This window comes from Haliaeetus albicilla, chromosome 8 (genome assembly GCF_947461875.1).
Source record: "Haliaeetus albicilla chromosome 8, bHalAlb1.1, whole genome shotgun sequence".
Taxonomy (NCBI): Eukaryota; Metazoa; Chordata; class Aves; order Accipitriformes; family Accipitridae; genus Haliaeetus; species Haliaeetus albicilla.
The window spans coordinates 36,806,898-36,834,850 of NC_091490.1; the positions used below are offsets into that span (position 1 = coordinate 36,806,898).

A 27,953-nucleotide genomic window follows, 5' to 3' on the forward strand; every position below is an offset into this window, starting at 1 on the left:
CGTCCCGTCCCTCCACCCCCCCGCACCGTTCCCGCCAGCTCCCAGCTCCGCGCCCCGCCGCACCCCGGCCCCGCCCTCCGACCCGACTCCGCCCCCTTTCCCGCCCTCCTCCCCCGACTCCGCCCCTTTTCCCGCCCTCGACTCCCGCCCCGGCATCGATTGTTCCGGCGCTCGGCGCGGCCGGCGGAGCGCCGAAGCGGTCGATGGGACAGCTGACTCGCCGCCGCCGCCGCCGCACCGGCCATTTCCCGCCGGCCCGGCCCGTAGCGGAGCCCGGTGAGTGGGGCGGTGGTGGGGTCTCTGCGCCGTCGCGGGGGTGGGGTGTCTCTGTCTGGGCACCGGGTCGGCTTCGCCAGCGGCCCCCGGGGCCCCGGAGGGCTGGACCGGAACGGCGGGGCAGGGCGAAAGCGCGGGTGCCGGGCACCGGCTGCCCTTGCAGCCCCCCTCCCCTGGGGCCGTTGTATCCACCCGCCTCGGGCTCCTTCCCCCCATACTCCTCCGGGCCCACCGGTGCGAGGGGCTGCCCGGCCGCCCGCGGGGCCCCTCCGGTCGCTCCCTCCCCCTCACACCCGTTCTCCCGGTCCCCGGCCGAGGGATGAGGAGTTCGGGTGCCGGGCAGCGAGGTGACCCGGCCGTTCCCTGCGCCTCCCCTTCCAGGCTTCTCCTCCCGGTGACGGAAGCCGCCTCTCCCGCAGGTAGAGACCATGCCTCCGAAATTCAAGAGGCACCTGAACGACGACGAGGTGACGGGCTCGGTGAAGAGCGAGCGGGTGAGTACCGGCGGGGCAGGGGACCGGCGCCGGTGGCCGTAACGGTGCCATAGCAGGCTGTTACTTAAGGTAGGGGTGCCCGTGACGGGCAGGTGGGCCTTAATGCGCCTTGGGGACCCCAAGGGCCTCGGCATTGCCCTGTGCCGATAGCCACCGGGCTGGTGCGAGGTAAGCTATGGCTCCCTTTGCTGAAGGGGCTCCTGTTGCCACAACCTTCGGCCACAGGGCCCGAGAAGCCCATATCACTGTTGATAGCGATGTTTAGTTAGTGAGGGGACTATCCGTGTGGCACACCTGGTCTGTGTATTTAAAACAAACCTTGTGAGGAGATACGGCTCTTTTGAGAACCTGTTTCAGTTCCTTTAGTCTGGCTCTACGGCTGTGAGATCCCGGTGTGCTCCAGTCTCCTGCCTCTCCGCAGAGCTTGGCCTGGGCACGTCATGGCTCTCCTCCCCACGTCGCTGGCTGAAGGACTCATGTGAAGTTACCCTGTGCTTTACAGCTGAATTTTTTTTCCTGTTGCCAAGGTCCCTTGACGTTTCAGGCTTTGAAGTATGGGTCAAAGTGGTACGGTTGCCAGTTTCAAACAAAGTGGATTTAAGCTGATGTGTTTGTCCTGGGGTCATACTGTGCTAAAACCGAGTTTAGACTGTAGTCTAAAATGTTGCTGCAGCTCACGATAGCTGTCAGTGAGAGGAGGATCCTGTGTTGCCAAGAGCGGTTCCTTCGTCCCTTGAGGGAGGCGATGGCTGAAACTATTGCGTGGTCTTGCGGGTTGATTGAGCAAATGTGACAAGGATGGAAATGTAGGTGAGCTTCAAAATAAGAGCACTGTGCTTGCAGGTGGGAGCCCAAATTTATGCACAGGGGAAGCAGCAGCTGTTGGTACCGTAAGGACCATCTGATATGTTCCTAGGCCCACATGTTTAAGGTGCTGTTTCCCCTTCTTGGTTATTTTTGACCCTAAGTAGATGTTACTGGGAGCCCTCAGCTCGATTGGAAAATTTGTGCTGCTCTGGTAAGAGAAATGAGCTCTAGTAATGTACATCTTTGTCTAAAACTTTCAAGCTTAAGTGGGATCTTGAGGTTGCTCTTAAAAATCAGCCTTTGGATCGTCTGATGGGGTGTAGTGAGGAACCCTTTGGCGTGAAGCAGAGGCACTACCAGACTGCTCTGCTTTCCAGCCTGGCTGTAGCATTTGCCCGAGTTGGGGTTTGGAGGAGTGAACCCCTCCGGACATACCATGCAGGGAGCCCAATGTGTTTCCTTGCAGTCATCCTTCTTACACCTGCTGCTGTCAGATGGCTGGAGACACCACATCCTCCAAATCAGGAGTGGATCTGATTTTTCATGTGGATGGGATACCCCAGGGTGGCTGTAAGAGATGCTGACTTTTTTTAGCAGCTGCCATTGACCAAGTGCAGCACTGGGGATCGTCCCTTGAGCAGAGAGGGTCTTCCTTCCACAACTGGCCTGTGCAGGGACTCTGCCGACTGCTTTCCAAGGCAGGGCTCACCGTGCTGACGCACTGGTTGCTTCAGTGTCACAGGGAGTTGTAGTGATCCCTAGAATTGGGATCTGAACCTGCACAGGCAACTGGCCATTGATGCAAATCCAGTTTGGCTCAGTGGCAGAGGTGCGAGTTGTCCAAAGTCAGAGCTGCAGAGCTTTGCATTGGTCTGTGCTTTACAGAGTTAGCAAACACTGCCGAGGTGATAATAGCAGCACACAGACATCCAGCTCATCCCTTGGTCACAAGTGGAGAGAAACAGCACAACTCCAGACACCTAAAAAGTACCATCGATCCCCTCCAAAGGAGGGCTCGTGCGTAACCTGAAGTCAGAGGATGCTGATTGCATCCTAAGGGCTGGAAACGTGTGTGTGAAATGGTGGTTGCTTATTGACAAAGTGGTTTGGTTTTTTTCTATGTTTGCAGAGGAACCTGTTGGAGGAAGATTCAGATGAAGAGGAAGACTTTTTCTTGTGAGTTTCTGAACAGTTGCTGTAGGGAATGTGATGTCTTAACTGCCTACAGCTCTGAGACTGAAGGCGTCGAATACCAAAAGCTGTTCCCTGCCACGTAGGTGGGGGCTTGGGAATCAAAACCTTTGATTCCTTTGAGATGATCTCCCAGAGCCTTGGCATGGCTTAAGCATGAATTAAGACTTAATAGGTGTGACCTTTATAAAAGTGGGGTGTCCCATGTATCGTGAGACGTGGGAGGGACTGATGGGAGGTATGAGAACAATCCTCCATCCAGAAGGTGTTGATTCTCTCTTGCATATCTTTTGAGTCTGTTTTAAAAACATGTTTTCGTTGTATCTTCCATACTGATTGCTCTCTTTTCTGCCTGCAGGAGAGGGCCGTTGGGACCCAGGAATGACAAGATCAGGCAGTAAGTTGTTCCTCAGTGTCACACAGATAATATTTTATTCTGGCACTGCGAGTTCCTGCTGCTGTCTTACCGGAGTATTTCTGTGTAGTTCTGAATATGAACATGGCTTGTGTGTGCTTTCTTCTAATTGACATTTCCTACCCTATGTGTCCACAGCTAAGGGAAATATCAAATTTGATTCATGCTATCAAGAAATTGAGCATTGACAGAGATAAAGGGATAGGATTGTATTACAGTAGCTTAGTGGAGTTTCTAAAGCCCTTGCTGTATTCTGGTGATAACCTGTTCCATGCTTTTGAGGTTCTTTTTCTAGAGCATTAACCCTGAATTTTAACCTTTGCTAGCACCATTTTTTATTGTTTTGTTTCTTTTTTCTTCATCCTGTAACTTGCTGCTCAATGTTTCAAGAAAGCAAGTGGTCAGGAACACACCAGGACCGTGTTTTTTGGGCAGTGGCTGGGCCTCCTCTTCTCCAGATAAAAACCTGATATAGGTGAGCTGGAGATGAGCAGTGACTCAGTGGGTCAAAGCAGCTGGACAAACAGGAAATCATTACAGCTGGAGGAGGATTATTGACTGCAAGAAGGAAGGAGTGAACACTCTGGATCCTTCTCCCATCAAGTCATTTCCTGCATGATGCTTGTTCTGGGCTCCAGTTTGCCCTGTCCTTTCCTGTGAGGGATGCAATGGTGGCACTCAGTGGAAAGGGGCCGGTTATTCCCAGGCCCCTGATTTGCATTGTGCTGTTTCCTTTGCCGACCTTTGTGGAGCCAGAACAGAGATCTGTGGGGGACTGATGACTGGGCATTAATCAGACTGGGTCATCTCATGTGCAGCCTGAGCGTTGCTCTTCATTAGGAATTTTTTTTGTGCCGGGAAGAAGCCGGCGCAGCTTTGAGATGACTCGTTGCCAATGTCAGCGTTAGGCAGTGCTTACTTGTGTGCCCGCTTGCCACGTTACCTTGAGGGGCAAAGTGCACTTGTGTTACACAAGAGGCAGTGGGTCAGTCACTGAGCCCTGAGTTTTCAGGGGGTCTCTGTTCCCTCCAGGGTGTGAGGATGCTGTTGGTAGATGTGCACTGGTCCTTACAGTAAGCCAGTGTGGTTAAAGCCTCCCTTCTAGGGCAGTGCCATGCTGGTCTGGAGTGAATGGGAAGGGTGAGAATTGGTTTTATGAGTGGGGTTCCGCCCCCATAAAAAGGTGGAGAGGGGGTGACATCTACCCCTGCGTCTTCTGCTGCTGGAAAGGAATTACAGAGCATCTTCTGCCTTTCCTGCATGGTGGGGGAAAACAGGAGCTCTTCTCTTCCCACTGTCTTGGCCAGGCAGAAGGGAGTGGGGGCTTAGGTAGAGGATAGCACCACAGCTGTGAGGGGGAAGCAAAACGAAAGAATTCACCCAGGAGCTGGTGGGTTCATAGGTGTGATGTGGCTAATGCCCAACACATGAGAGGCTTGCCTGTTGCCGGAGATTGCCTGTCTAGTGGACCTGGTGTGGGGTATGTCCCTTGGTGTAGCAAGTGGCTACATCTATCTAGTATCTAGAGCATCTATTATAAAATAGTATCTACTTTCTGCTCTCATTGGTGTTGATCGTTTTGTTTAATAAGCACTTACAGTGTGCAGTCATTTCTTGTCATGGAGCTTATTATTAAGCTTCTGATCAGATGGGCCCTTGTGCTGGATGGATTGATGCGTGGTCTCGTAATGATGCCGTTCACTCTGGTTTCAACAGCGGAGGAAAAGGAGGGTTGGGTTGCTGCTGAAACACTGTAAGGAAAAGACATTTTAAGGAGGAATTTGAGCATTTGGAGAGCTGAGGCATAGCTGGGCAAAGTTAGAAAGACTGTAGTTGTACAGGGCTGGAGGAACGAGGTGTGAAGGTAGGCGTAAAAGGAAACTGGATAGAGGATTGGGCAGAGGAAAAAGTGATGGGATTATGGGAGCAAAGGTGTGGAACATGTCGAATGTGAGGGGCAAGACTGGAAACTTTTCCTAGTTGTCCTTGGCAGCAAAGGAGCTTGGGTCAGGGTGGAGAGTTTGGCAGCAGAGACCCTCGAGGCTGGCTCAGCTGCAGAAAGGGATGGTGGGGAACACTGCAAACTTCGTAGGGGAAAGAGGCGAGTTAGAGCCAGTAGTAGTGGCGGGAGAAAGCGTCACAGTCCCCTCCATGCTGTGTTTTGTCCTGATGTGTCTGGAAGTTCAGGGTCTGTTGTCCCAACAGCTGCTCATTGGGGTGGAAGCTCCTCTGGTGATGTAAGTGGCCACAGAGGATCCCTTAGGCTCCCTCTGAGATCTCACCATCCCTGGGGTGGGCTGGAGCTGAAAGGTAGTTTTTAACAGGCTTTTATCCTTTTCCTCAAAGTTACAAAGAAGAGGTAAGGGAGAGCTGATCTCTCTTCTCTGCCTTTGCTTCCAGGCCTTGTGAGAAGTCCTGAATGTGTGTAGCGAGAGCTCTTAGTGCCTTTTCGGGGGAAGCTGGGAAGTTCCTCTTCCACCTGGGTTGCTTTTATGTAGAAAAGGAGCTTCTCATCACAGGTCATCTTTTGAAAAATGTAACCAAAATCCCCACCTTTCCTGCACTGCTTGACTTCCTTTACCACTGATGTTTCTGCTTTCAGGCAGCCATGCTGCTGGATTTGGGTTCCTGCTCATGCTGGCAATGAGGCTCAGCACACCATTGTGGTTCCCTGGGATCCAGGTCTGGGTCCTTGTGATTCCCCCATTGCGCTGCTGGCAGTAGCCAGCATCCCTGGCCCCGGGGCTCAGCCCCGGTGGCTCTGTCTGGCTGCAAGCCCCAGATTACTTCCCGAGGAAGGGGAGTGTTTGGGGAATGGTTTGAAGGCAAGAGTTGACAGCAGCTTCCCAGGCCCTGGCTGCTCATTGCAGGTGGCTGGTTGTGCAGTGGACATCAGCCATAGTCCAGACCTTCATTTGAAGGTGGTACCGAGACTGTATCATCAGGCATCCTTGTTGGGGGTAATCCTTTCAAGGACTGGAATGCTTTGGAGCAGCATAGACTGTTGTCTTCCTTGCTGTTGTGATGAACCAGCAACTTACAGACAGGGATTTGTGGCAGGGTTCAGCCCTGATACCCTGTTGTTGAATACAGCAGGGCTGTCTGCTGGGCAGCCCCTCTGCAGAGACCCATGCCTTGAGGAGCACTGTGATGTGCTGGCTTCCTGCCTTTGCACCATCCATCTGGCTTGGCTTTCCATCCTGTTCCCTTTTCCCTGGGTTACTGCCACAACGAGGGGTGTTTGGGTGTAATTTTCACCAAAATACACAGCACTATTAATATCGCTGGGGTGGAAAATAGAAGTGTGTCATGCTGGCTGTAAACAGCCAGCTTGGAGACAAGAAGCAGCCTTGAGCAGCACATCCCATGGTGCGTGCATGGCCTGTTTACGGCGTCTGAAGAATGCAGCACTGTTATTAGCCCAACACCGTGACCAGCCCAGGGAGTTTTTCAGTAGATAACCCAGTGCAGCCAAAATGGAAAGGCTTATTCTTCCTGCTCTGGACCCAGCAAAGCACAAAAAAATAGGAGTCTAAACCAAGCTAAGCGCCATTGGGTCTCTTGTTGCTTTGATGGCGTACACTTGCTGTCCTTGTTAAAAGCATCATATTTGCAGTAATTAGTAAGAAGGAGGGTCGTGGGAGACATACTTTATGCTTTTTGTCTTGGTCCCTTTCCTGGCAGGTATTTAGTCTACTTTATTTCTCTTGGAAATCTGGCAGGATTGAAGCACACAAAATGTATGTGTCAAAAGCCAATAGCTCCCTAACAGGAAATACACTTTGTATTAGAGGATTCATTCTCTCTTGCCAAATAAAACAAGAAAATATTTTCTTCTTGATGCAACTTGAGTTTCCAACCTCAAGCATGCCAAACTAGTGGGAATTTTTGGATTTGTTCTGAAACTGCAGGGCTAATGCATTGGCTGGGCATCTTTCAGCCCCCTCCTGGAGAGGCATCTCTTGTAGCAGTGATGGGTGGGAGAGAGCAGAAAGCAAGGACTGGCTTAAGGTCTGATTAAGGCACTGTGTGGATATCAAAGTTTCATTCCCTGGCTTGGTCTCTTCCTTCTTGTTTTTTTCCAGGGTTCTCTTTTACATCAGATATCAAAAGATATTGGGGTGCTCAAATGTGTCTATGTTCCATGGGTGTTAAGCACCTCAACATTGGTGAGAGTTTAAGCCTTGATTTCTCTGTGCCTCCATTCTCCACCTTTGAAATGTTTTGTTCTCTTGGGGACAGCTAACAGCATTCCCAGGCTATGGGCAGGCAGCAAAGGCATGCAGCTTTTCACCAGTAGCTCAAGTGAAAAGAGGTGGGATGCCGAGATGCAGCTTGGGCAGTGGGGGTCTGTGCTCCAGAGGTGTCTCCCAAATGCTGGTACACAGCAGAGCAGCTTGAAGTTACGTACCTGCCCACTATGCCTCAAATGCTTTGGGGTGCTCCAGGACTGCAGCAGCATCTCTCCAGGCTCTGACCTGTACTTGTGGGGATACAGGTGGCATTGCATTGCAGTGCATGTTCCTAGATGCATTGTAACTTTGCGTGCCCCCACTTGTTAGTTGTACCAAGATAACTTGGTTACAAATCTGTTGTGGGAGGAAATCTCTTTATTTTGGAGCCAGTAGATGATTTTAGAAACATTTACATACTGCAAATGTAGTCTTCTGCCTGTAAAACTGATGTTTATGGCCTTAGAGGAGCCAACTTGGCAAAAACTTGAGGATAACAGATGTTCAGGCTATAGCAGTGTTGCTGGTGGCTCTGAGCTGGGACTCGTCTGCTGTGCCAAAGTAATGAAACCCCCTTGCAGAGCATGCCTCCACCTCATGTCCTCACCCACTGCCCCAAGGAAGGGCCATGGGGCAGTGCATGTCCTGCGTGGGGTGGACACTTTGCTCCACAGGGCACCACCAGATGTTTCCCAGGCAGCATCTGTCTGCATCCTCAGTGCCACCTTCTGTGCTTTCCCAATGGTGGCAGCTCTGCCACTTGCCTCGTACCTTGCAAAACAAATGGTGGATCAGAACAGGCTTGTGGGCATGGGGCAGGTTCCTGCTGAGAGGCATTTGGGGCATTGTCTATGCCTTTCACCTTCAGATAAGAAACTCCTGGCAGGCGGCTGCCACTGCATGGTGTAGGTGGGTTCAGAGAGATGCTGCTCCCACGGACTCTGCGATGCAGCACAGGGAAGGCAGGTCCCTTTCTTGTGGTGTCCTAAATAAAGCAAGTTTTTTACCTGTGCTGCTGGAGTCCAGCATGTGCCATACAAGGGCTGTTGAGTCAGAAATTGGCTTCAGAGGTGTTGCCTGTCTGTTCCAGCTCTGGAAGCCGCAGTGCAGTGGTGCTACAGAGCCTGACTGGAAACACTAAGATGGGAAACCCCTCCATATTCAAAGATCTGGAGTTCTTTCTAGAGCTTTTTGGGGAGAAAAAAGCCTTTTCTTTTAATGACTTTCCTTGCCTGTTTTTGGAACGATAAGTAAATGCTTTTCCATTGTGACCGCTATTGTCTGTTGCAGCCGCTCCCCACATGTGCATCTGCTCAGTGAGAGGCACGTAGCTGGCAGGGGGGCAGGAGAAATAGGTCAATGTGCACCTATGTCTCTAATTAGAGGCATGGTGGCTTGGACGGAGCCCTGTTCCTGGTTCTGCAGTGTGCCATTGACTGGCCTTGGGCAAGTTGCTCTGAGTCTTTCTTGGCCCTGTCTTCCTGGGCCGTGGTGGAGGATATGCTGTCCTCGTCATACCAAGTGCTCTGAGCCTAGGTGCTGGATGATGGCTCTTTAAGTGGTAAAGTTAGGTCTGATGCTTGCTGTAAAAACCCTGATTTGGCAAATAATGTCTTTGAGCTTCTGCATCTGTGAGCTGGCAGTGGGAAGGAGAGGGTTTTGTGTGGGTCCGAAGAGGAAGATAATTTGGGGACCAGGATAGTATGGGTGCTAAGCAGGTGTTAAAGATGAGGTACTGGCAATCCTTCTTCCCCTTGGGGACACCAATGCCGCACTGTTAATAGCAGGTATGCGTTTCTGGTGATGTGGAGAGCTGGTGAAGTGGCCTATTTGTGCTGCGTATTTAGCAAACGCTGGATGGGTTTTGATATGTTTTGAAGTGCGTAAATGTTTTTAATCAAGGCAACCTAAGCTGTCAAACCGAAGACTTATGCAGAGTGAGTGGCCTGGAGCTATTTCTGTTTTGTTGCCCTGTGTGTAGCATTGCCTCCAAGACATTGCTGTTGCCATTTACTTTCTGGGAACAGTATGTCTCAAACAATGCATTGTCTCCCTAGGGCCCCAAGAAATTTCTTATTTCTATCTCCAGGAAAATAAAAGTGTATTAGCTCCAAAATACAAACCAGAATGTAGCAGTATTTTTCCACCAGGAGAATTTTTCTCTCTTACTAGTGTGGCTTTTTTATGGAGTGAATAAATGCATTTATAATAACCCTGCGGGTGTGATTTAGGCTACTGTTCACTGAAGCAACTACCCACAGAGTTGCGTAACCTATGAGAAGATGGATTATAATAACTTGGTTTAGTTCATATCAGCCATTTCTTTACTGTCCTCTTGATGCCCCTGGCAGAGTGGGTTTCATTTAGCAACTCTATTCCCAGAGGGAGGAGTGCACCTTGCTTTGATTTCACCCCAAGTTCTTTAGAAAAGGTGCGGTGTGAGGTTCTATGAAATCTGGAAAGATAAGGTGTGGGTTTTAGTGTGGGGTTTTTTTCCATTTGTGAGCTCTTCTGCAGCAGAGGTGCAGACCAGCAGCAATTAGTGCCTTTCCTTACTGCATTTATGTGTTAAAGGTGTTACGGAGGGTGCCCTGCTTCTGCTGACTTCCCAGTGCTCTCTTTGAGCCCCTTGTGTTCCCTCACCCTTCCTGGGATTGCTAGAGATCCACCCCAGGCAATGCCATGCCTCTAGCTTTCTTGGCACCTCATCAACCTTGTTCCACTGTTGTCCCCTTTGATTTTTGTCAGTGAGCTCTCAGATCCCACCAGCCCGGGCAGCTCTGAGCAAGGGCTGGCTCTGCAATGCACAGCTGGTGGTCTCACTTCTGCCCCTCACGCTGCCTTTGCTTTGCTCTAGTGTCCAGAACCAGGTGGATGAAGTCATCGACGTTATGCAGGAGAACATCACGAAGGTGATTGAAAGAGGCGAGCGGCTGGATGACCTGCAGGATAAATCAGGTGCAATGCTAAATGCAGCTCTACTGGCCTGTTCCCCACATGTCCTCCCTGTTGCTGCACCAGGTTACCTAGTTCCAGTTCAGAAGTGCCTAATGCAGACCTGGGCTTGTATTTCTGTCCTTCTGGAGAGAGATGTTTCCCACCCTTGGGCTGCAGATATAACTTTCTGCTGATGCTTTCCTCTTTCCACCTTCACCTTCTGCTGCCCTGCACAGAAGTGTTAGTTTGGAGGAGTTTGGGTGCTGTGATCTAGTTGTTCCTTCAAGAAAAGGTAGAATGGTCTGTCTCCCAACGGCCCTGAGCACTTCAGCTGTTTGCTCGCTTGCTGGCTTGCAGACTGAATTCCTGTCCTCAGGGGACAGCCAGTACAAAGGGGGCTCAGTGGGACTCAGCAGGTCTGTGTGTGCTCTAGCAAAGGGCGTCACATTGGCATCTGCTGTGGCTTTGGTGAATCATGCTGTGGTTGGGTCTTTTCCCCTAATGCTGAGTTTATTGCTTAAAACTCAGTGGAGTTAGTAGAACAAGTGGGTGCTCTGACCATGGGTGCGTTGCTGAATCGCCTCCTTTCTTTCCTTCAATAGAAAGTTTATCAGACAACGCAACAGCTTTTAGCAACAGAGCCAAGCAGCTTCGGAGGCAGATGTGGTGGCGAGGCTGCAAGGTGAGCAAGAACGAGAACAGGCAGGGGTGGGTTTGTGGAGGCACGGTTACCTGCCCTCCCTGGGAGGGGATGGAGAAGCTCTGCTTTCTAGCTGAAAAGATGCTGCAAGCCAAAGGCCTCCTTTCAGGTAGACGCAGCCACACATGGCACCCTATGTAACACGCTTCTGTGTGTCCCTTGCAGATGAAGGCGATTATAGTGCTGGTGGCGGTTGTTCTCCTGCTCGTGATTATCGGTGAGTAGCTCCAGGTCACCCCAGCCGTGTCTGGTATTGAAATACTCATGGCAGTCCACACCATGAGTGATACCGTGGTGCTGTTGTCCCTGGGGGAGAGCACCTGAGCTGCTCCTGTCAGGCCCCACACTGACTTAAGCAGTCATAAAAAGTGCCTGTAGACCACTCCATGCTGCTCTTCTGCAAGGTTTAAATGCAGAGGAACAGGCTCAAACCAAATCCTACTGTGGCCAAAGAATGCCAACATTGCCCTGCCCTGACAACATTGTACTGATCCAGGGTTGGCACTGAGTGATCCCGAGGCTGGTGGGAGTAGGTGGAAGAGTTTCAGACTGCAGCGATGTCTCCCAAAAGCCCCTCCACATATATTAGCCATCTTGCAATGGGTCTGGTCCCTGCAAACGCTCTTCACCAAAGCTGCCAGGCTGCTTAATTTTCAGCAAGTAGCTGTCGTGGCTTTGCCGTTGGTCCCTTCCCCTGCCCTTCCTGCTCAGCCTGGTCTCTCTGGAGCTCCCCAGAGCAGAGATGTCGCTGCTTTTCCTACCAAACAGGTAATAATGACCAGAGCATGTTTCTTCCAGGCAGAAGTAATTCAGCCCTCTGCCTCTAGAATGATGCTCCAGGGATCGAGGCAGTCCAGCACGGTAGCGCAGGTCTTTTGTGCCACTGGGTCCGGAGGGTTTTCCTCCTATTCACCGTGGCTGGGGACAGCTCTGTAACGGTTCTTGTTACTTCGGCAAAACCCTTGCAGCCTCTTGTCCTGCTGACACACAGCCTGCAGCAGGAGAGGAAGAGCTAGCAGCAGGGTGAGAGCATTGTAGAGAGAGAGACTGATGGAAAATCCCATCTGGTTTAATTTTGGGAAGCTGGAAGGAGATGAAGGTGGCAGGAAATGTTGTCTAGCATGTGTGCAGGCAGCAGATTGCATTAGCTTGAGCTTGGAAACACTTTCCTATGCAGCTGCCTGGTGTTTGTCACTACAGAAATGGGGGGGAATCTCTCTGGCGGAGATTGGTGTTGCATGCGAAGGTGTGTGGCTGAGAGCTTGTTTCTTTGTGTTTTTCAGTACCCATAGTCCTGAAGTACCATACCTGACGGGGCAGCTGGAGGCTTCAGTGGAGCTGGCTCTGGGATAACCAAACTGCTGTGTAATTTAAGTGAGATATCTGTATATAGCTTTGAAGTTGTTTTTCTCCAAGGAGTGAGGAGGTGGTGGCAAGTAGCCAGTTCTAACAGCGTTTTAAGAACTGCCAAATGACCCTCTTTTTTGGTTGAGTACCTGCTCCTACTGTTAGACTTTTTTTATAACAGAAGATTCAGTTCCGAAACTGCCTGTTTTGTGGAATTCTGAGTCTCTGGTTTGGAGCTGGCTACTTGCCACTACAATTTATCTGTATATATGGTTGAGTTCTAATATTAATAATAATACTGTCTGAGCAGTTCCCTGCTGCCTGCTGTGGAAGGCAGAGGGGACTCTGTCCTTTCATCAGAGCAAAGGAGGGGAAAAATGTCTGAAGAGAAACATCCTATTATGTTACAGGGAACTGACCCTTCTATGGAGAACTGCAAGGGTGGTGTTTCTCTCTTCTTCAAAAAAAAAAAAAAAAGGGGGGGTGGGGTGGGGTGGGCAGGGGGTAGAAAAAAAGAAATAATTAGGTTTTAGAATCCAGAAGACTTCCTGGTCCTACCATAGGAATGCACAAGCTCAGTGTTTTCAGTATCGCTGCTTACAGCTGTGACTAAAGACATTCCAGTAAACCTATTTTTGACTGTACATCTGGAGTTCCTGCACGTCTTCATAGTTCTGGAGGACATTCAGGGCTCTCTGCTGCTGGGAGTCCCTAGGAAAGGGCTGTTTCAGTGTTTTCTTCACCAGAAGCAAGAACTGTGTGTAAAGCCCAGTTATTAGCCCAATGATGTAAGAGACACAGCAGGAGGACAGCAACTCTCCTGAAACCAGTCCAGGGTGAACAAGCCCCCTCCATATTCAGAGCCGTTCACCTTGATATGGTGGTTGCAGTCCCAAATGCCAGCCTGTTTCACTTCCCTGTGATCCAGTGGGCTGGGGGTTGTTCCCAGACACATGTGCTGGGGTGCTCGGGGAGGTGTAGGGGCCCCTGTGCCAGACTGAACAGGAGCTGAGCTCCTCCATCCATGGGTGGGACTGCTGTGTTTTGGCTGTCTCCATCCTTGGTCTCAGGTGTTTGGTGGCATTTCTGTCTTCTCTTTATTTTTGGGACCCTTGTTCCTCCAGCCCTGAGCCTGGGACTGTAGCTGAGCTGAGATCAGGCTCTCTTGGTTCTCTTTTTGCTGACTCTTTTCTGATGGGAGAAGCATTGTCCTGTGTAGTGTGTGTCTGAAGTAATGCTGGAGAGGGGAAATGGTGCCCCAGAGAATTCCCAGTGCCATGTCTCAGCTTCCTCTTCTGAACCTGCCCTAAGGACCTTGTACACAGTTTCCACCTGAGTGGTGGTGTGGCTCCATGCAGAGACAGGGATTAAAAGCGAGCACAGTAGGCTGGAGGGTTGGATGTGATTACAAGCTCTGCTTGCCCAGCTGGAATATAAATAGGGCTTTTGCCCTCTGTGTACCCTGGTCTCTCCAGGTGGGAACCAGAAAGCCAGGCTGGGTTTTTCCTCCTGAAGTGTAGCCTGATTTTAAGATCAGGCACCCAGTGGAAGGGACAAAAATCATCCTGCCTATGCCTTTGGCTACTCTCCACCTGCAAGGGAACAAGAGGGTAGATGAAGGGGGACTGTGTCTGTCTTCAGGGGGGCTGCAAGTCTTGCTGAGCTGTCGGGTACCTTTTCCTGCCAGCTGGAAAGTGAGTTAACGGCACTGCGAGCCTGTGTAACGGCTGTGCTGTGCCTGCTCTGGCCTGCCTGCTAGGGCAGGCTTTACTCCTGTTGCTGGAGAGTCCTGCCAGTACCTCTGGCTTTCTCTCCCAGCCCCATCTTGCCTTTGCTGCTGCCATCCATGAAGGACCTTGGTGCTGCAGCAGTGCGTCAGGACTTCAAATCCCTGCTGGCACCAGGTCTGAGCAAAAGAAGTTAGTTCTGCAGTTGCTTGCTAGAGGCAAAGCCTGGCTTTAAGGCTGGGCTAAGGGCCTTGGAAAATGGGTGCTGGTAGGACGAAGTATTCATGGCAACCCTACTGTGTTAAAGAACTGCTTATAGGTGCCGAATGTAGGAGCTGCTGCTATGCCCTCTGTAGCCCTGTCCTTGCTGGATTTGGCAGATCTTCATCAGCAGCAGGTCCTTAGGGAGAGTTTCCAGATAGCACTGAACTCTCCTCAGTGCAAGCACTGGCATACCACCCTGAGAAGTGCTGCTGTTACCACCATGCCGGCAGTGTGCTGCTTTGGACAGGCACAAACACTTTTCCAGCTGACCCAGATCCACGGAGAATGAGGTGGCAAGGTTAGTGCCCCCAACCCTGGACTGTTTGTGTCTTGTGCCTGCCTTGGACTCATCCTTTGGTACCAGCAGGACTGGACCAGGCCCACCACAGGCAGCCGAGCACAGGCAGCAGGCTCTTGCCCTGGAAAAGGTGGCTTTCCTCGACAGCTTTGCTGGAGTGCTTTCGCAGCATCTCCCAGGAGGTTGGGGTGCAAACGGTTGTACTCGAGATGCAGGGCAAGGAAAGCTGCCATGGTCAAAGCCTTCAGCACGCTTCCCTGGGTTGCCAGAATTAGATGTTGATCGGGTTTAGGTTCAAGTCACTGAATGCTGGGGTCATCCTGAGCACAGACCTTCTCAAGGGACCAGCTCTGGCTGTGAGAGGCAGCAGCAAATCAACAGTCATGGTCAGTAACTTCAGAGTAATAGAATTTACTGAGCAAGTTTTATAGGCTTTTCAAGGCTGAAAAGACCGTTACAATGTCTGGTTTCAGGTACGTTGCAGAGCGGTTCTCCTCAATGTTCCTTTGAGATACTGTGGTCTTTATATTGCAGCCTGTGCCATCCCACCCTGGACTGGTGGCAGGGAGAACTGTAGTGAGTGGAAGGGGTTGTTGTTTCCAGCAGCGTCTGCATGCTTTGGGGTTGGTTTTCACTTAGGAGGTACTATGAAGGAGACTTTACAACAAAAACAAGTCCTTCACTCAAGCATAGGCTCTGTTTTATCCATTCCCTCTTTGTGCAGAAGACAGACCTCTTCATTAGCTGCTGTTTTCCACATGATTGCGTTTTTACAGGGAACAGCATGTTTTGGCTGGAGTTGTGCATTCCTGCTGCAGGGCTGGTTCCTCCTCCCAGGCTTGCTGGTGTGACCCATGCAGCGAGTCCTGGGTGTCCCCATGCCCTGGGGCTGCAGGGATGGATGGCTGCAGCTCTGATGCAGGTGGGGAGAGGCCTCTCTGCTCCTAGCTCTGGGAGCTGGCCAGACCAGAAGAAGTCTGCCCTGGGGAGTCCCTTTGCAAAACAGGAGCTTCTGGGGGGGCTGGGTGTGAGGAGGAGGCCTGGGTACCATGGTGGGAGAGCTCCCAGGACCCTGCTGCTTTGCAAGGCACTGCTCCCCACCGCCGTTTGGCTGGGGAGTGCATTGGGCTTCACTCACCCGTTCCTCTAGGGCTCCACACTGGCAGCAGGGACCAACTCTTGACTCCCGAGTCCAGGAGTTTTTGCTACAGCTGCCAGCTGGTCCTGCATCCACCTTCAAAAAGATGGAACTTGATCGCTCCCACATAGGAAATCTGGTGTCAGAAAGTGCAAACACGCGCCAGAGGTCGGGAGGTGAACAGCAGCAAAGCTTGGAGCGCAGTCCCCTGCCCCATTCCCTCAGCTAGACGTGATTATACTTCAGGGAAAAGAGGGAGAGGGATCCTCCGGCCGCGGCTGCCAAACGCTGAGGAAGTAAACAGGGAGGCGGCTACCCCCGCCCCGCTGGAGGTGCCGGTGCCCGCTGCGGGCCGGGCCTGAGGCGGCGGACAGGGCCCCGAGGGCTGGGCCCGGCCCCCGCCTTTCCGCCGCCCGCCCCAGTCGCCATGGCGACCCGCGCCCGCCCACCGCGCCGCCGCCTCAGCAGCTCTCGCGAGACTCTGCGGGACGGCCCCGCGCACCGGCGAGCGGCCAGCGCCCTCCCTCGGACCAGGGGAAGCCTTCCCTATTGGCTGGGCGTTGCTGGGCGCCGTGCCGCCGCCGGCGGTGATTGGCGGATGAGCGCGCAGGCGCGGGGGTGAGGATGGCGGCGCCGGCCCGGCGGAGCGTGGTGTTCGTGACGGGCAACGTCAAGAAGCTGGAGGAGGTGTGGGGGGGGGGCGGTTGCCTGGGAACGCGCGGCGGCGGCCTGGCCTGGCCTGGCCTGGTGAGGCCGGGTCGGGTCCTGACGGCCGGGTTTTCCTCCGCAGGTCACTCAGATCCTCGGGGACTCCTTTCCCTACACGCTGGTGGCGAAGAAAATTGACCGTAAGTTGGCGGCGGGGCCGGGGGGAGGCAGCGGCGCGGCCCGGTCCGGCCGTCTACCTCAGCGCCGGCCTTTGTTGTCCCCAGTGCCGGAGTACCAGGGGGAGCCGGACGAGATCTCCGTGCAGAAGTGCCGCGAAGCCGCCCGGCAGGTCGTTTGCTTTGTCTTTCCCCTTTCCCGCCGGTCGGAGCGGTGGTGTGGGTGCGGGAGTTGTGGGGGAACCCAGTCCCGGCGGGGGGAGGCAGCCGGGGGCATTGGGGCATCCGGACCGGTCCTGAGGAAAGTCAGGGACACGTCCAGGCCTGGCTTGGCCTTGCTGCACTCCCATCAGCCGGCTGTTCCTGGCCTACGCTGGGTGATGGTGGATTCTTGCTGGTGACACAGTGTTTAGGCAGTCCTGCTGCTGCTCCTCTGGCCTCCTGTGTCCCTCGAGCAGCAGGAGGACATGACAGCTCCTTCAGTCCAGCCCCAGCAGCTGCAGGACACCGAGTTTGCTGTCAGCTGGAACTTCTGATGGATCAGCTTCCAGAGCTGTCTCTGGGATGGGTGTCTTAAAAGAACCAAGTGAGGGTTGGGACTCAAGGAAAATGCAGGTGTGCCTCCAGGACACAGGCTTTCCCATTCCTGTCCCCCAGGAGGGCAGGAGGTGTTCAGCTCTGCTCATTTTTCTCCATGTGAGATCTTCCCTACAGTTTTTCAGCCACTCTGGCATGCCTGGGGAGAGCATGGGTTTGATTGTGTCTGTCTGGTGTGGATTGCCTTTGAGGTAAAGAGCTCTAATGGCTGGTGAATTTTTGTGAAGTTCCTGTTATTGTGGAAATGTGAGAATAAGATAGAGCAAGAAAATGGGTTTGGAGGCAGTGCTTTCCTCTAGGTCTAATGTTTCCATCTCTTGGGCTTTTGCTGTAGATTCAAGGACCTGTTATAGTAGAGGATACCTGCTTGTGCTTCAATGCCCTGGGGGGGCTTCCAGGACCCTACATGTAAGTAGGAGTGAACTTGCTTCACCTTTCATGTTCCTGAGTTAGGCACGCAGGCTGGCAGGGTGTGCTTCATGGGGAATTCTCCAGGCACCAGGAGCAATAGGCTCAGGGACGTGATCACTGGTCTGTGTCCTCAGCTTCATCCTGCACCCCAGGACTCCTTGAGTCCTGCTGTAAGTCATGGTGCAGGATGAGAGAGACAGACCTGAACTGTTGGCTCTGGCTCCCGATACACGGTACACGGTACCTGCTCTTGCAGCCAACTTGGGAACCTGGCCCCACAGTGGGCTCTGCGTAGTTAAGGCACCGTGCGTTTCAGCAGGATGCTTGGATGAGTGTCCTATAGGTTCTCATAGGGACTGCTTTAATGCAGCCAATAAGAAGATTATTACATTACAGTGTAACTCCTCTAATAAAACACTGCCTTAGTTCCTGGAATTAACTTTTAGTGCGATTAATTCTTCCAAACTATCTCTGCTGAGCTAAGTAGAGACATAAAAGCTTTATATGATGAAATTGACACTAGAACTGGATGTAACTTGTGACTGAGTTGAGTTGAGAAATGTATTTCGGCACATCAGTGCTCATGAGTAAGAACTGGGTTATTCACATAGATTCCAGTTCTGCACTAAATTAAATACCCCACTGCTGTTATCACTGTGTCCCATTCAGTTTAAGAGCCAAGTCTGTCGTTATTGGTGAATAGTTCAGAAGTGATTTGACAGCACATTTAAGAGGGATTCAGAGGGCTATGAAAATGTAGGCAACAATGCCTCAAGGATGCCCGTATTTCTGAGTAATAATCTTGCCTCTCTTTTTCCCCTTCAGAAAATGGTTCCTGGAAAAACTCAAACCAGAAGGTACTGCCTCCCGTGTTACTGCTCTGCACGTAACTCGTAATTCAGTCCTTTCCAAATGAAATGGATCCCTGCCCGTGCTGGGTTCTGCTGAGCATGCTTGCCTACCACGCTGCCCATTTCATAGCTGGTCCCTTTCCTGTCTGTCCAGCTCTGTCCCTTTGCGTTCTCTCCTTGAGCCTGTTCCATGCCCTTCTTCACGGGGTGTTGTTTCTCCGGTAGCTTCAGCATCGTCCCTGGATTCCCAGACTCCTGCCTCTGCAGGCTGGTGGCAGGGCTCATGGGAACTTCTTGTTTGTCATCAGTGTGACATGGAAGACCTGCTGTTGCCTTTGCCTTCTGTGCACGCCCCTCTCCACTAATGCTCACCTCCCCTGCTTTGCAGCGACTGCCTTTGATCCCACTGTTAAGAGCATGACTGCAAATGCTGCACTGGCATCGCAAGCATGAGTGTTAATCACGCTAATTCAGAGTGGCCTTTAGTCCTCTTTGGTGCCGCACATCCATTGCTTCTCCTCCCAAATTAATAGCGGGGTCCTGCAGATCACTCTGTGTTAGATCTGTGGTGCTGGTTTCAGTGATACGGGGGACCAGGCCAAGAGCATCCCTGTGCCTGAGCTTTGTCACCTCCTGTAGTTCTTCCTCTCCTTTGTGGATGTGAGTGCAGGATGTTCCCTCGATCTGTCTCTAGGTGGGTGTGTTTCGCTCCGAGGGAAAGGCAGTAACACCAGGATCCTTTCTGTGTCGCTCAGGCCTGTACAAGCTGCTGGCTGGGTTTGAAGACAAATCTGCCTACGCTCTCTGTACCTTTGCATTCAGTACTGGAAACCCAGAGGAGCCGGTGAAGCTGTTCAAAGGCCAGACTCATGTAGGTGTTGTGCCTGGGGAAGGGAACATGCTGAGGGAGGAGGGCTGTAATGTGAATTCCGTAACAGCGTTGGCTCTGTTGAGGACAATTTTAGTGGCCCCTGGGTCACTGAACGCCCTCAGAGCTTCTGTGTGAGGAAGACCGCAGCCGGCGGGCGCTGAGTGCTGCAGCCCTTTCACCCACCTGTACATGCCAAACTCCACATGTTACCTCCATCTCTTCGGCCCCCTCATCTCCCTCTGGCAGGATGGTATTTGAGTGCAGTTGTCAGCTCTGTTAATTGAGTGGGGGTAGAGGGGCTGTCAACACGGCAGTGTGATGGAGCACTGAGTTTGGGGCTGCTAATTTCGGTTGCATCCTGGGAATGAGGACAGCACCACGCAGCGAGCCTGTGGTGGCCACAGCGTGAGCTATGGCTGCGTGTAGCTCTTCAATCTGTCTTTGAAATGCAACTGTGAGGGACATGCTGCGAAACCACAGCTTATGGGGCTTTTTTGCTTTCTTGTGGCAGGGGCTGATAGTGGAGCCCAGAGGCCCTCGAGATTTTGGCTGGGATCCCTGCTTTCAGCCAGATGGCTACAGCCAAACGTAAGTGGCATTTTACCTACAGCTCGTTATGTGAGGAAAGCCAAGGTTGAGGTTGCGCGTCATGAGGAACCTGCTTATGAGGAAGGGTGGCAGGGAGAAAACGCCCTCCTGGATCTGAACGTGGTGGGTTATGGGGAACCCCTGGGCCAGGGTGGGGGTCGTTGGCTTTGCCAGTGTGTTGCTACAGATGCCCCGCTGCAGGCGATCAGGGGGACAGCTCTTGGGGACTGGGGGGGGACGCGTGCTGTAGTGTCTCTGCTGCTAAGACTTGCGCTTTCTCTCCCCTCCAGCTACGCCGAACTGCCCAAGGCAGTGAAGAACTCGATCTCGCACCGTTACCGAGCACTGAGCGAGCTCTCTGCCTTCTTTCTTCAGAGCAACTCGACAGAGCCCCGCTCTGATCCCAGCTAGCCCCCCCCCAGGCTGCCAGCCCCCTGGTTTGTCCGTGTCGCACCCAGCCCCGGGGTTGCTCTGCTCCGCTGCGGGCTGCCATTAAAGCTGCTCCTTTCGAAGCCACTGGTCCCTTTTTTCCCCACTTCTGCTCTTGTCGCTTCAGAAGCGCGACGCACCCCAGCAGGTCTGGGTTGTTTAGGCTGCACGGTAGTGCCGCGGGGCCGGCTTGCAGGGGCCGCTGTGTCTCTGGGAGGGCTCCGGCCCGGCCCGGGCATTCCCTGCCGGCCTTTCTGCCTGGGGAAACGGCAGACACCTCGGTAGGGCCGAGCGCCGGGTCCCGGGGCTGCCTGTTACGCCCGCGGTGGCAGCGCCCCGGGGAACCGGCTTCCCGCCGCGGGCGCTGTCCCGCACGGAGCGGTTAAGCCAATGGGAAGCGGCCGGGGGGAAGGAGGGGCGGGGAGAGAGAGAGAGAGAGAGGTAGCCAATCGGCTGCGGGTCTCCCGCGTCCAGTGGGAGCGCGGCGCACCCGGATGTCGTCAGCGGGCGCGACGGGCGTGGGGCCACGTGCGGCGGGAGCGGCGGCGGCGCTGAGGCGGCCCGGCCCCGCCATGGATCTGCTGCCCCGGAGCCCCGGGGAGTTCGGCTCCGCCCGGTACTGGGACCGGTTCTTCCGGCAGCGCGGGCAGCGGCCCTTCGAGTGGTACGGGGCCTTCCCGGAGCTCTGCCCCGTCCTGCACAAGTACGTTCGGCCCCGCGACAAGGTGAGCCCCGTCTGGTGCCCAGCGACCTCCGCCCGGGCCCGGCCTGCCCCCGCGCCGGGCTTCTCCTGCACAGTCGTGTTCCGGCGTAAACTGCCATCGTGCGCTGAGGCTGACGATGCCAAGCCCCTGGCGTGCGGTAGCGAGAGAACAGGAGAGACCCCCGGGTTGCCCTGGGATGGGGAGCTCTGGGGGTTAAAACGCCCGGATCATCCCCAAAAGAGATGCAGCAGATGCATCACTTCTGTGCCCGTGTGACTCTTCTGTAGGGAAATGTTGTCTTAGGGCCCCGGAGGGTGGGTTTACAGGTGCTGCGGGTGTGGATTTCACAGAAGAGTCGTGACCGTGGCTGATAATTTGCTCGTAAAATGCTTTAGGGCATGTTTCCAGGGCGTTCTCACCATCATGCTGCGCTTGTGCCACTCCCCAGGTTCTGGTGGTGGGCTGCGGGAACTCGGAGCTAAGCGAGCAGATGTACGACATGGGGATGTGCGAGGACATCGTGAACATCGACGTCAGTGACGCTGTGATCCGTCAGATGCAAGAGCGGAGTAGGAGCAAGAGGCCAAAGATGAGCTACCTGCTGATGGACATGCTTCAGATGGACTTCCCTGATGCCCACTTCCAGGTGGTCCTGGACAAAGGCACACTGGATGCCATCCTCACTGATGAAGAGGACGCCACTCTGGCCAAGGTGGACAAGATGTTTGCCGAGATCAGCCGGGTCCTACAAGTGGGTGGGCGCTACCTCTGCGTCTCCTTGGCTCAAGCCCATGTGCTGAAGAAAGCGGTGGAATACTTCTCCCAGGAAGGCTGGGTTGTGCGTGTCCATCAGGTGGCTGGCAGCAGGGACAAGCAGCAGTTTGTTCTACCAGTCTTCGTCTATGTCATGACAAAGTTCAGGAAGATTCCCGGCTCGGCACCGCAGATCCTGGAGATCTGCCCCGAGGAGCAGGACAAGCCAATGCGGGTGGAGAGCGTGGAGCGGCTGGTGGCAGCAGTGAAGGACAGGCAGCATTATGCCCTGCTCTGCAGCCAGCTGAGCAAACCCCCCTGCGGGGAGCAGGTTTCCCTGGATCTGTGCGACAAAGAGAGTGGGAGCCCTCGCTACACACTGCATGTGGTTGACAGCCCCTCGGTGAAACCTTCCCGGGACAATCACTTCGCCATCTTCATCAGTGAGTACAGCCTCTCATGGCTGCAATGAGATGATGCTCTGGCTAGGAGCTGCAAAACGGCCAGCAGTCCTGGCCCCGCTGAAATCAGGGCTGGAGAGGGAAATAACCTGTTTGCGTGGGGTTCGGTTGATGTTTTAGTCCTGGCTTTGTGGTGGGACATGTGTTTGCCTGGTGGCGCAAGCAGAGGGCTGGCACAGAGCTTGCTGGCTGAGCAGATGCCCGTCTGGCAGCAGAAGGACACTGCCTGCCCTGCCTTCAAGGTGGTGATTCCTGCTTTGATGCTGGTGACAGCCACCGTAGCATGTCGCTGCATAAAGCCAGAGTGCAGCGGACGCAGCCAGGAAGGAGTCACTGGTCTGTGCAGGCGTCCTGACTTGCCAGGGCCAGGCTGCTCGGGGCTGTGCTTTACTTTTGCACTTGCACCTTGCGGAGATGCATCAGGCTCTGCCAGCAGCACTGTTCCCTCCCTGCGTGCCTGAAAAGCTGGGGCTTAGCACAGTGTGGAGACAGGTCGTGAGGCTGTTGGATGCCCCCTTTCTTATGAGATGTGGCTTTTCCACCTTCCTGCATGAGCCTGCCCAAAACAGGGAAGGCCCTGGCTCTCTTGATGGTTGGAGGGCCTGGCTCTAGGCAGTGGTACCTCCTTGTGATGTCTTGTTGTTCCCTGTGGCTCACCTCCTGGAGGCTGGAGTGGTTGCTCGGGGACTGGGACTGGCCCAGGCTGATGGCAGCCCCTTCTGCAGTCCCGCAGGGCAGAGAAACCGAGTGGCTCTTTGGGACGGAGGAAGGGCGGAGGCAGCTGGCCACGAGCGCAGGCTTCAGGCGCCTGGTCACTGTGGCCCTGCACAGGGAGCAGCACTACGAGGGCATGGCTGGCATCCAGGCGGAGCTGTCGGGGAAGGTGATGGAGCTGGCCCCACCGGGCCTCCCTGCCCGGCAGCAGGTGAGCCCCGCCGCCCAGCCCTCTCTCTCGGCTTCCCCGAAACCGGGGTCAGGCTGGCTTTCTGCCAGCAGCGAGTCCCTCTTCTCCAAGGGAGACCAAGCTGCAATGCATGAGCTGGTTGCCTTGGCAGGGAGGAGGCTGGCCTCAGGTGTAGCTCCTTTGGTTTTTCCCTCCACCTGGCTGCCTTTGCTTTGGAGGCAGGATTTGAAGTGCCTGCTTGGCAGGATTCAGTGTGAAGTCCTTGCTCTCCAAAACCCAGCATCCCAAGAAAACCAGACATCCCGAAACCCTGAGAGCATCTGGCCTCTTCTTAATCCTGGCTTTAACTTCTCCTGTCCCTTCTGTCTCCTTTCTGTCCCAACTCCCCAAATCTGAGCTCTTGCAAGAAGTCTTGGGATGTTTGCTCCTTGTACTCCAACACGTGTACAGGAGGGGGAACCTGGTGTCCCATGCACTGGTCCCCAGCTGCCCTGTGTCTGCCTACAGCACATCCTGCTGCTCCCACGACATATCTGCTTCGTCCTAGCTCTTTAGCCCTGGTCAGGACAGTAGGAATACCAGGATCTGTTCCTTGCACTGGTCTCTGTCCTCCCTGCAGGTGCCCTTCGTGTCCGTGGGAGGGGACATCGGGGTGCGGACAGTGCGGCACCGTGACACCAGCACCCTGAGCGGGGAGTATGTCATCGAGGATGTGAAGGGGGATGGCACCTGCTACTTCCGACGCCTCATCTTCCTCCGCAACAGGAATGTGGTGCAGTCGGAGGCTCGGCTCCTGGCCCCCATGCCTCTCCCAGGTATGTGGGGCAGGTGGGTGTCATGATTTAATCACAGCTGGCAACTAAGCACTGCACAGCTGCTCGCTCACTCCTCCCGCTTTGGGATGCCGGAGAGACTCGGAAGAGTAAAAGTGAGAAAACTCGTGGGCTGAGATAAAGACAGTTTAATAGGTAAAGCGAAAGTCACGCAGGCAACCAAAACAAAACAAGGTATTCATTCACCACTTCCTATCGGCAGGCAGGTGTTCAGCCATCTCCAGGAAAGCAGGGCTCCATCACGCATAACAGTTATTTGGGAACACAAACACCATCACTCCGAACATCCCCCTAGTTTATGTGCCGAGCGTGACGTCATATGGTATAGAATATCCCTTGGGTCAGCTGGGGTCAGCTGTCCCAGCTGTGTCCCCTCCCAGCTTCTTGTGCACCCCCAGCCTACTTGCTGGTGGGGTGGGGTGAGAAACAGAAAAGGCCTTGACTCTGTGTAAGCACTGCTCAGCAGTAACGAAAACACCAGTGTGTTATCAACATTATTCTGGTCCTAAATCTAAAAGACAGCACTATACCAGCTACTGTGAAGAAAATTAACTCTGTCCTGGCCAAAACCAGGACAGTGGGGCAGCCAGGAAGGGGCGGGGGCCAAGGGTGACTTTTTGGGGTGGCAGAGAGATTGATATGAGAGGAAGATAAAATTCCCACTGGGACCTGCTTGCCTTCTCTGGGGGTGGCTCTGTGGGTGGTTTTGTGCTCTGCTGCCTGCCCTGTGGGTGGGACGGGCTGGGGGTGGCTAGTCCCCAGAAAGCATCCGTGTCTGCTTCCTTGCCTTACCAGCTAATGCCTCCTCATTCAGGCCAGAAGAAACGGAGGAAGGACAAGAAGAAACCCAGCCCCACTGAGCCACCCGCAGCCATCGACAAGAGCTACCTGTGCTGTGAGCACCACAAGGCCATGGTTGCAGGGCTCTGCCTGCTGGGAGGCCCCAATCCCCTCCCAGGTGACAAGGCTGGTGGTGGGAGGCTGTGCCCAAGGCAGGCGTGGGGCAGGCGTATGGGTGTCCCCATGCCCCAGCTCCCTGGGGAAGGGCTTTCCTGGCTGGGCTACCCCATGTGCCCTTCCCAAAGCGGTTTGGGCGGGGGGGGGTTTGGATGGGTGGTGTGGGCACAGCTGTCCTGGTGGCTCACCCAGGTGCTCTCTGTTGGCAGGAACCCTGCTGGCGGTGCTGGTAGTGGGGCTTGGTGGGGGCAGCCTGCCCCTCTTCATCCACGACTACTTCTCACAGGCCCACGTGGCCGTGGTGGAGATTGACCCCTCCATGCTGGAGGTGGCCACACGCTGGTTTGGCTTCTCCCAGGACGACCGGATGCAGGTGCATGTCTCCGATGGCCTGGACTACGTGGCCAAGCTGGCAGCTGAAGGTATCACCTCGCAGAACATACCAGGCACCCTGTCGATACCAGTGGGTGATGTGCTGGGGACTAGAGCCCTGGACTTCTTTCACCCTCTGCTTCCCGTCCCTGCCCATCTCCTGCCATGTGTTGCAACGACTGAATTAACTACTCAAACTATCTGTACAAGATTTTATTTCACTAAAGGATCAAACTTATGTATGTTTCAACAAAGATCTAGAAAGAACTAACAGCATACAGCCAATACTACTAGCACAGGAGTGCATATCTGGCTCAGCTCGGATGTTTGCCAGTCCTCAGAACAGTTAAAGATAAAAACATTCCGTACACACTCGTGACTGTCTTCAGCCACATCTTCCCAGGCATACACAAGGCCATCCTCCAACTTGACCTTGTAAAACCAGTTCTTCAAAGGCCTGGCAAACATGCAGCACAACAAATTCTAACGTTCACTCTTGAAAACAAATGCCAGGTGTTCTGAGCTGCTCCCACATGTGTCACGAGCTCCAGCCTCAACAGGTCTCTGCAGCTCACAGGCCTGTCCTTGCCAGTGTGTGCAGGGGACCTTAGATTTGTTGCCTCCCCCAGCACTGAGGGCTGCTGCCATGGGTTTCATTTGGAAAGAGAAACCCCAGGAGGAGAGAGAAGCAGCCATAACATAGCAGAGGGGTTGTCCTGACCACCCTATTCGTTGCCTCCCCACTGTGTGTGGCTCATCTCTGTCCCATGGGATAACAAGTCTCTGCTCCTTCCTGCAGCCCCAGGCCAGTATGACGCCATCATGTTCGATGTGGATAGCAAAGACCTCATGGTGGGGATGAGCTGCCCTCCCCCAGCCTTCGTGGAAAAGCCTTTTCTACAGAAAGTTAAAACCACCCTTAAGCCAGAAGGTAGGAGGGGAGATCTGTCCATGTCCCTGCGGCCAGGCTGGCCAGTCCTGTGTGGGGTTTGAGTATAATGGGGCTCTGCTGCCGTTTCTCATCCTGGAGAGTAGCAGCCACAGCCAGGATTGCTGTGTGGCATCCGCTGCTCCTGGTGGGTCCCAGATCTGGGTGTTTCAGTGGGCGTTGTGACAGCAGGGTGGAGCGGGTGGCCTGTGGCACTGCTGGGTCAGGCAGGCTGAGACATTCCAGGGGGCCAGGAAACGTTGCGGGAAGGCAGAGGGTGTAGGTGGTACCTGGGAACAGATCGTGTGGCCACCTACGACCTGCGTGGCAGCGGGAACATGGCGCTGGGCCAAGGGCACCGGGGAGGGGCTGCTGGTACTCCTCGTGCTGCCGCAGGGCAGACGTTTGCACCAGGGTGGCACCGATTCAGTTGCATTCTCACAGGGAGGTGGGGAGCAGGGCGGTGTACGTGGGCTGGTCTGAACTCCCATCCCTCTCACCCTGCTGCAGGAGTCTTTGTGCTCAACTTGGTGTGCCGTGACGCCCAGCTGAAGGAGTCTGTCCTAGCCACCCTCAGGGAGGTCTTCCCGCTGCTTTATGCACGCCGCATCGAAGAGGAGGTCAATGAGATCCTGTTCTGCCAGCCCAGCCCTGAGGGCTGGCGGGACCCCACAGAGCTGGAGGCACGCGCCCGGGCACTGGAGGGTGCCCTGCGGCAGCCTGGACGCCCCTGGGACAGCTCGTACGTGCTGGCAGACATGCTGCAGGCTATCAAGATCCTCTGAGAGGGGCCTCGATGCTGCTTCAACAAGAGAGGTGTCCCTGCGTGGGTGCTGCAGCCCTGCAGTGGAGGGATGCCTGTGGCTGGGATTGCCACTCTTCGGGGGCTGGTGGTGGCCTGAGTCTGCCTGAAGGATGGGACTGGTGCAGAGAGGCGCTCCCTGCAGCGGGGCTCCCCGGGAAGTGGTCCGGGGCTGTGGGAGGCTGTGCAGCAAGGGGAGGAAGGTGCTGTGGGTCTGGCAGGGCTGTGGGTTTGGGTCTGTCCCCGTTGCTTTCCCATTGGGGGAAAAACATCCCTCTGACTGTGCCCTTCCTTTCCATCATGGATGGCTCCTTCCCTCCGATGCTGCCTCTCCCTGCATCTACGGCATTCTTGGTCACTGATATCTGTGCAGAGCCCCAGCGCTGCCCCAAAGCCTGGTTGTGGATGTGTTCGGGTGGGCTGAGAGCTGTGAAAATAAAAGTGCTCAGGACTGCTCTGAGGCCCGTGGTGCTTTGCCAGGCTTGTTTCTGTAGCTCCCAGCGCCCCTGGAAAAGGTACGGTCTCCTCCACTTCTCAAGGACATGTCCTCGTGGCAGGCACTTGCCCCAGCACCACTTGCCTTCCCGAAATTGGACCCCACCGTGTGCCTGCCCCTCTTCTGCATGTCTCCAGCAATTGCCACTGTGAACTGGGACCTGTAACCCCCTGGGCCCCCAACCCTTCTTCTCCCCCCTGCCCCCTGGGCCTGCAGGGACCTGTGCTCAGACCCCTGGGCACACCAACCCCTCACCCAGCTAGTGCAGGTCAGCCTTTCTGCAGGATGAAAAGGCAGCAGGAAAATACCCAGCAGGGTGTTCCTACGGCACCCCATTCCTGCCCGG

At 54.4% G+C, this 27,953-nt stretch overlaps 3 protein-coding genes across 6 annotated transcripts; all 3 read left to right on the forward strand.

Annotated features, from left to right (window-relative positions):
* Positions 1–148: 148 nt before the first annotated feature.
* Positions 149–13,043, forward strand: VAMP4 (vesicle associated membrane protein 4). 2 transcript variants are annotated; one of them, XM_069789844.1, is made up of 8 exons: positions 149–276; positions 696–770; positions 2,707–2,753; positions 3,127–3,165; positions 10,273–10,373; positions 10,955–11,034; positions 11,218–11,269; positions 12,336–13,043. In XM_069789844.1, the coding sequence occupies exons 2-8, from the start codon at positions 705–707 to the stop codon at positions 12,362–12,364; spliced, it is 414 nt and encodes a 137-aa protein (XP_069645945.1). In that variant the 5' UTR covers positions 149–276; positions 696–704; the 3' UTR covers positions 12,365–13,043. The 2 variants fall into 2 exon arrangements, with proteins under 2 accessions (XP_069645945.1, XP_069645946.1); XM_069789845.1 differs by having other exon boundaries at positions 157–276; positions 658–770.
* Positions 13,044–16,388: 3,345 nt separating this feature from the next.
* On the forward strand, positions 16,389–20,480 carry ITPA (inosine triphosphatase). Its single transcript, XM_069789843.1, has 8 exons — positions 16,389–16,513; positions 16,617–16,674; positions 16,759–16,823; positions 17,582–17,655; positions 18,484–18,515; positions 19,265–19,380; positions 19,892–19,968; positions 20,259–20,480. Exons 1-8 carry the CDS (start codon positions 16,451–16,453, stop codon positions 20,377–20,379), a joined length of 606 nt encoding a protein of 201 aa, XP_069645944.1. The 5' UTR covers positions 16,389–16,450; the 3' UTR covers positions 20,380–20,480.
* METTL13 (methyltransferase 13, eEF1A N-terminus and K55) lies at positions 20,386–27,575 on the forward strand. Of its 3 annotated transcripts, none has more exons than XM_069789841.1 (8): positions 20,386–20,487; positions 21,550–22,297; positions 23,041–23,240; positions 23,839–24,034; positions 24,867–25,010; positions 25,219–25,431; positions 26,181–26,312; positions 26,820–27,575. In XM_069789841.1, exons 2-8 carry the CDS (start codon positions 21,592–21,594, stop codon positions 27,092–27,094), a joined length of 1,866 nt encoding a protein of 621 aa, XP_069645942.1. In that variant the 5' UTR covers positions 20,386–20,487; positions 21,550–21,591; the 3' UTR covers positions 27,095–27,575. The 3 variants fall into 3 exon arrangements, with proteins under 3 accessions (XP_069645942.1, XP_069645941.1, XP_069645943.1); XM_069789840.1 differs by lacking the exon at positions 20,386–20,487 and adding an exon at positions 20,892–21,122; XM_069789842.1 differs by lacking the exon at positions 20,386–20,487 and adding an exon at positions 20,978–21,100.
* The last annotated feature ends 378 nt before the right edge of the window (positions 27,576–27,953 follow it).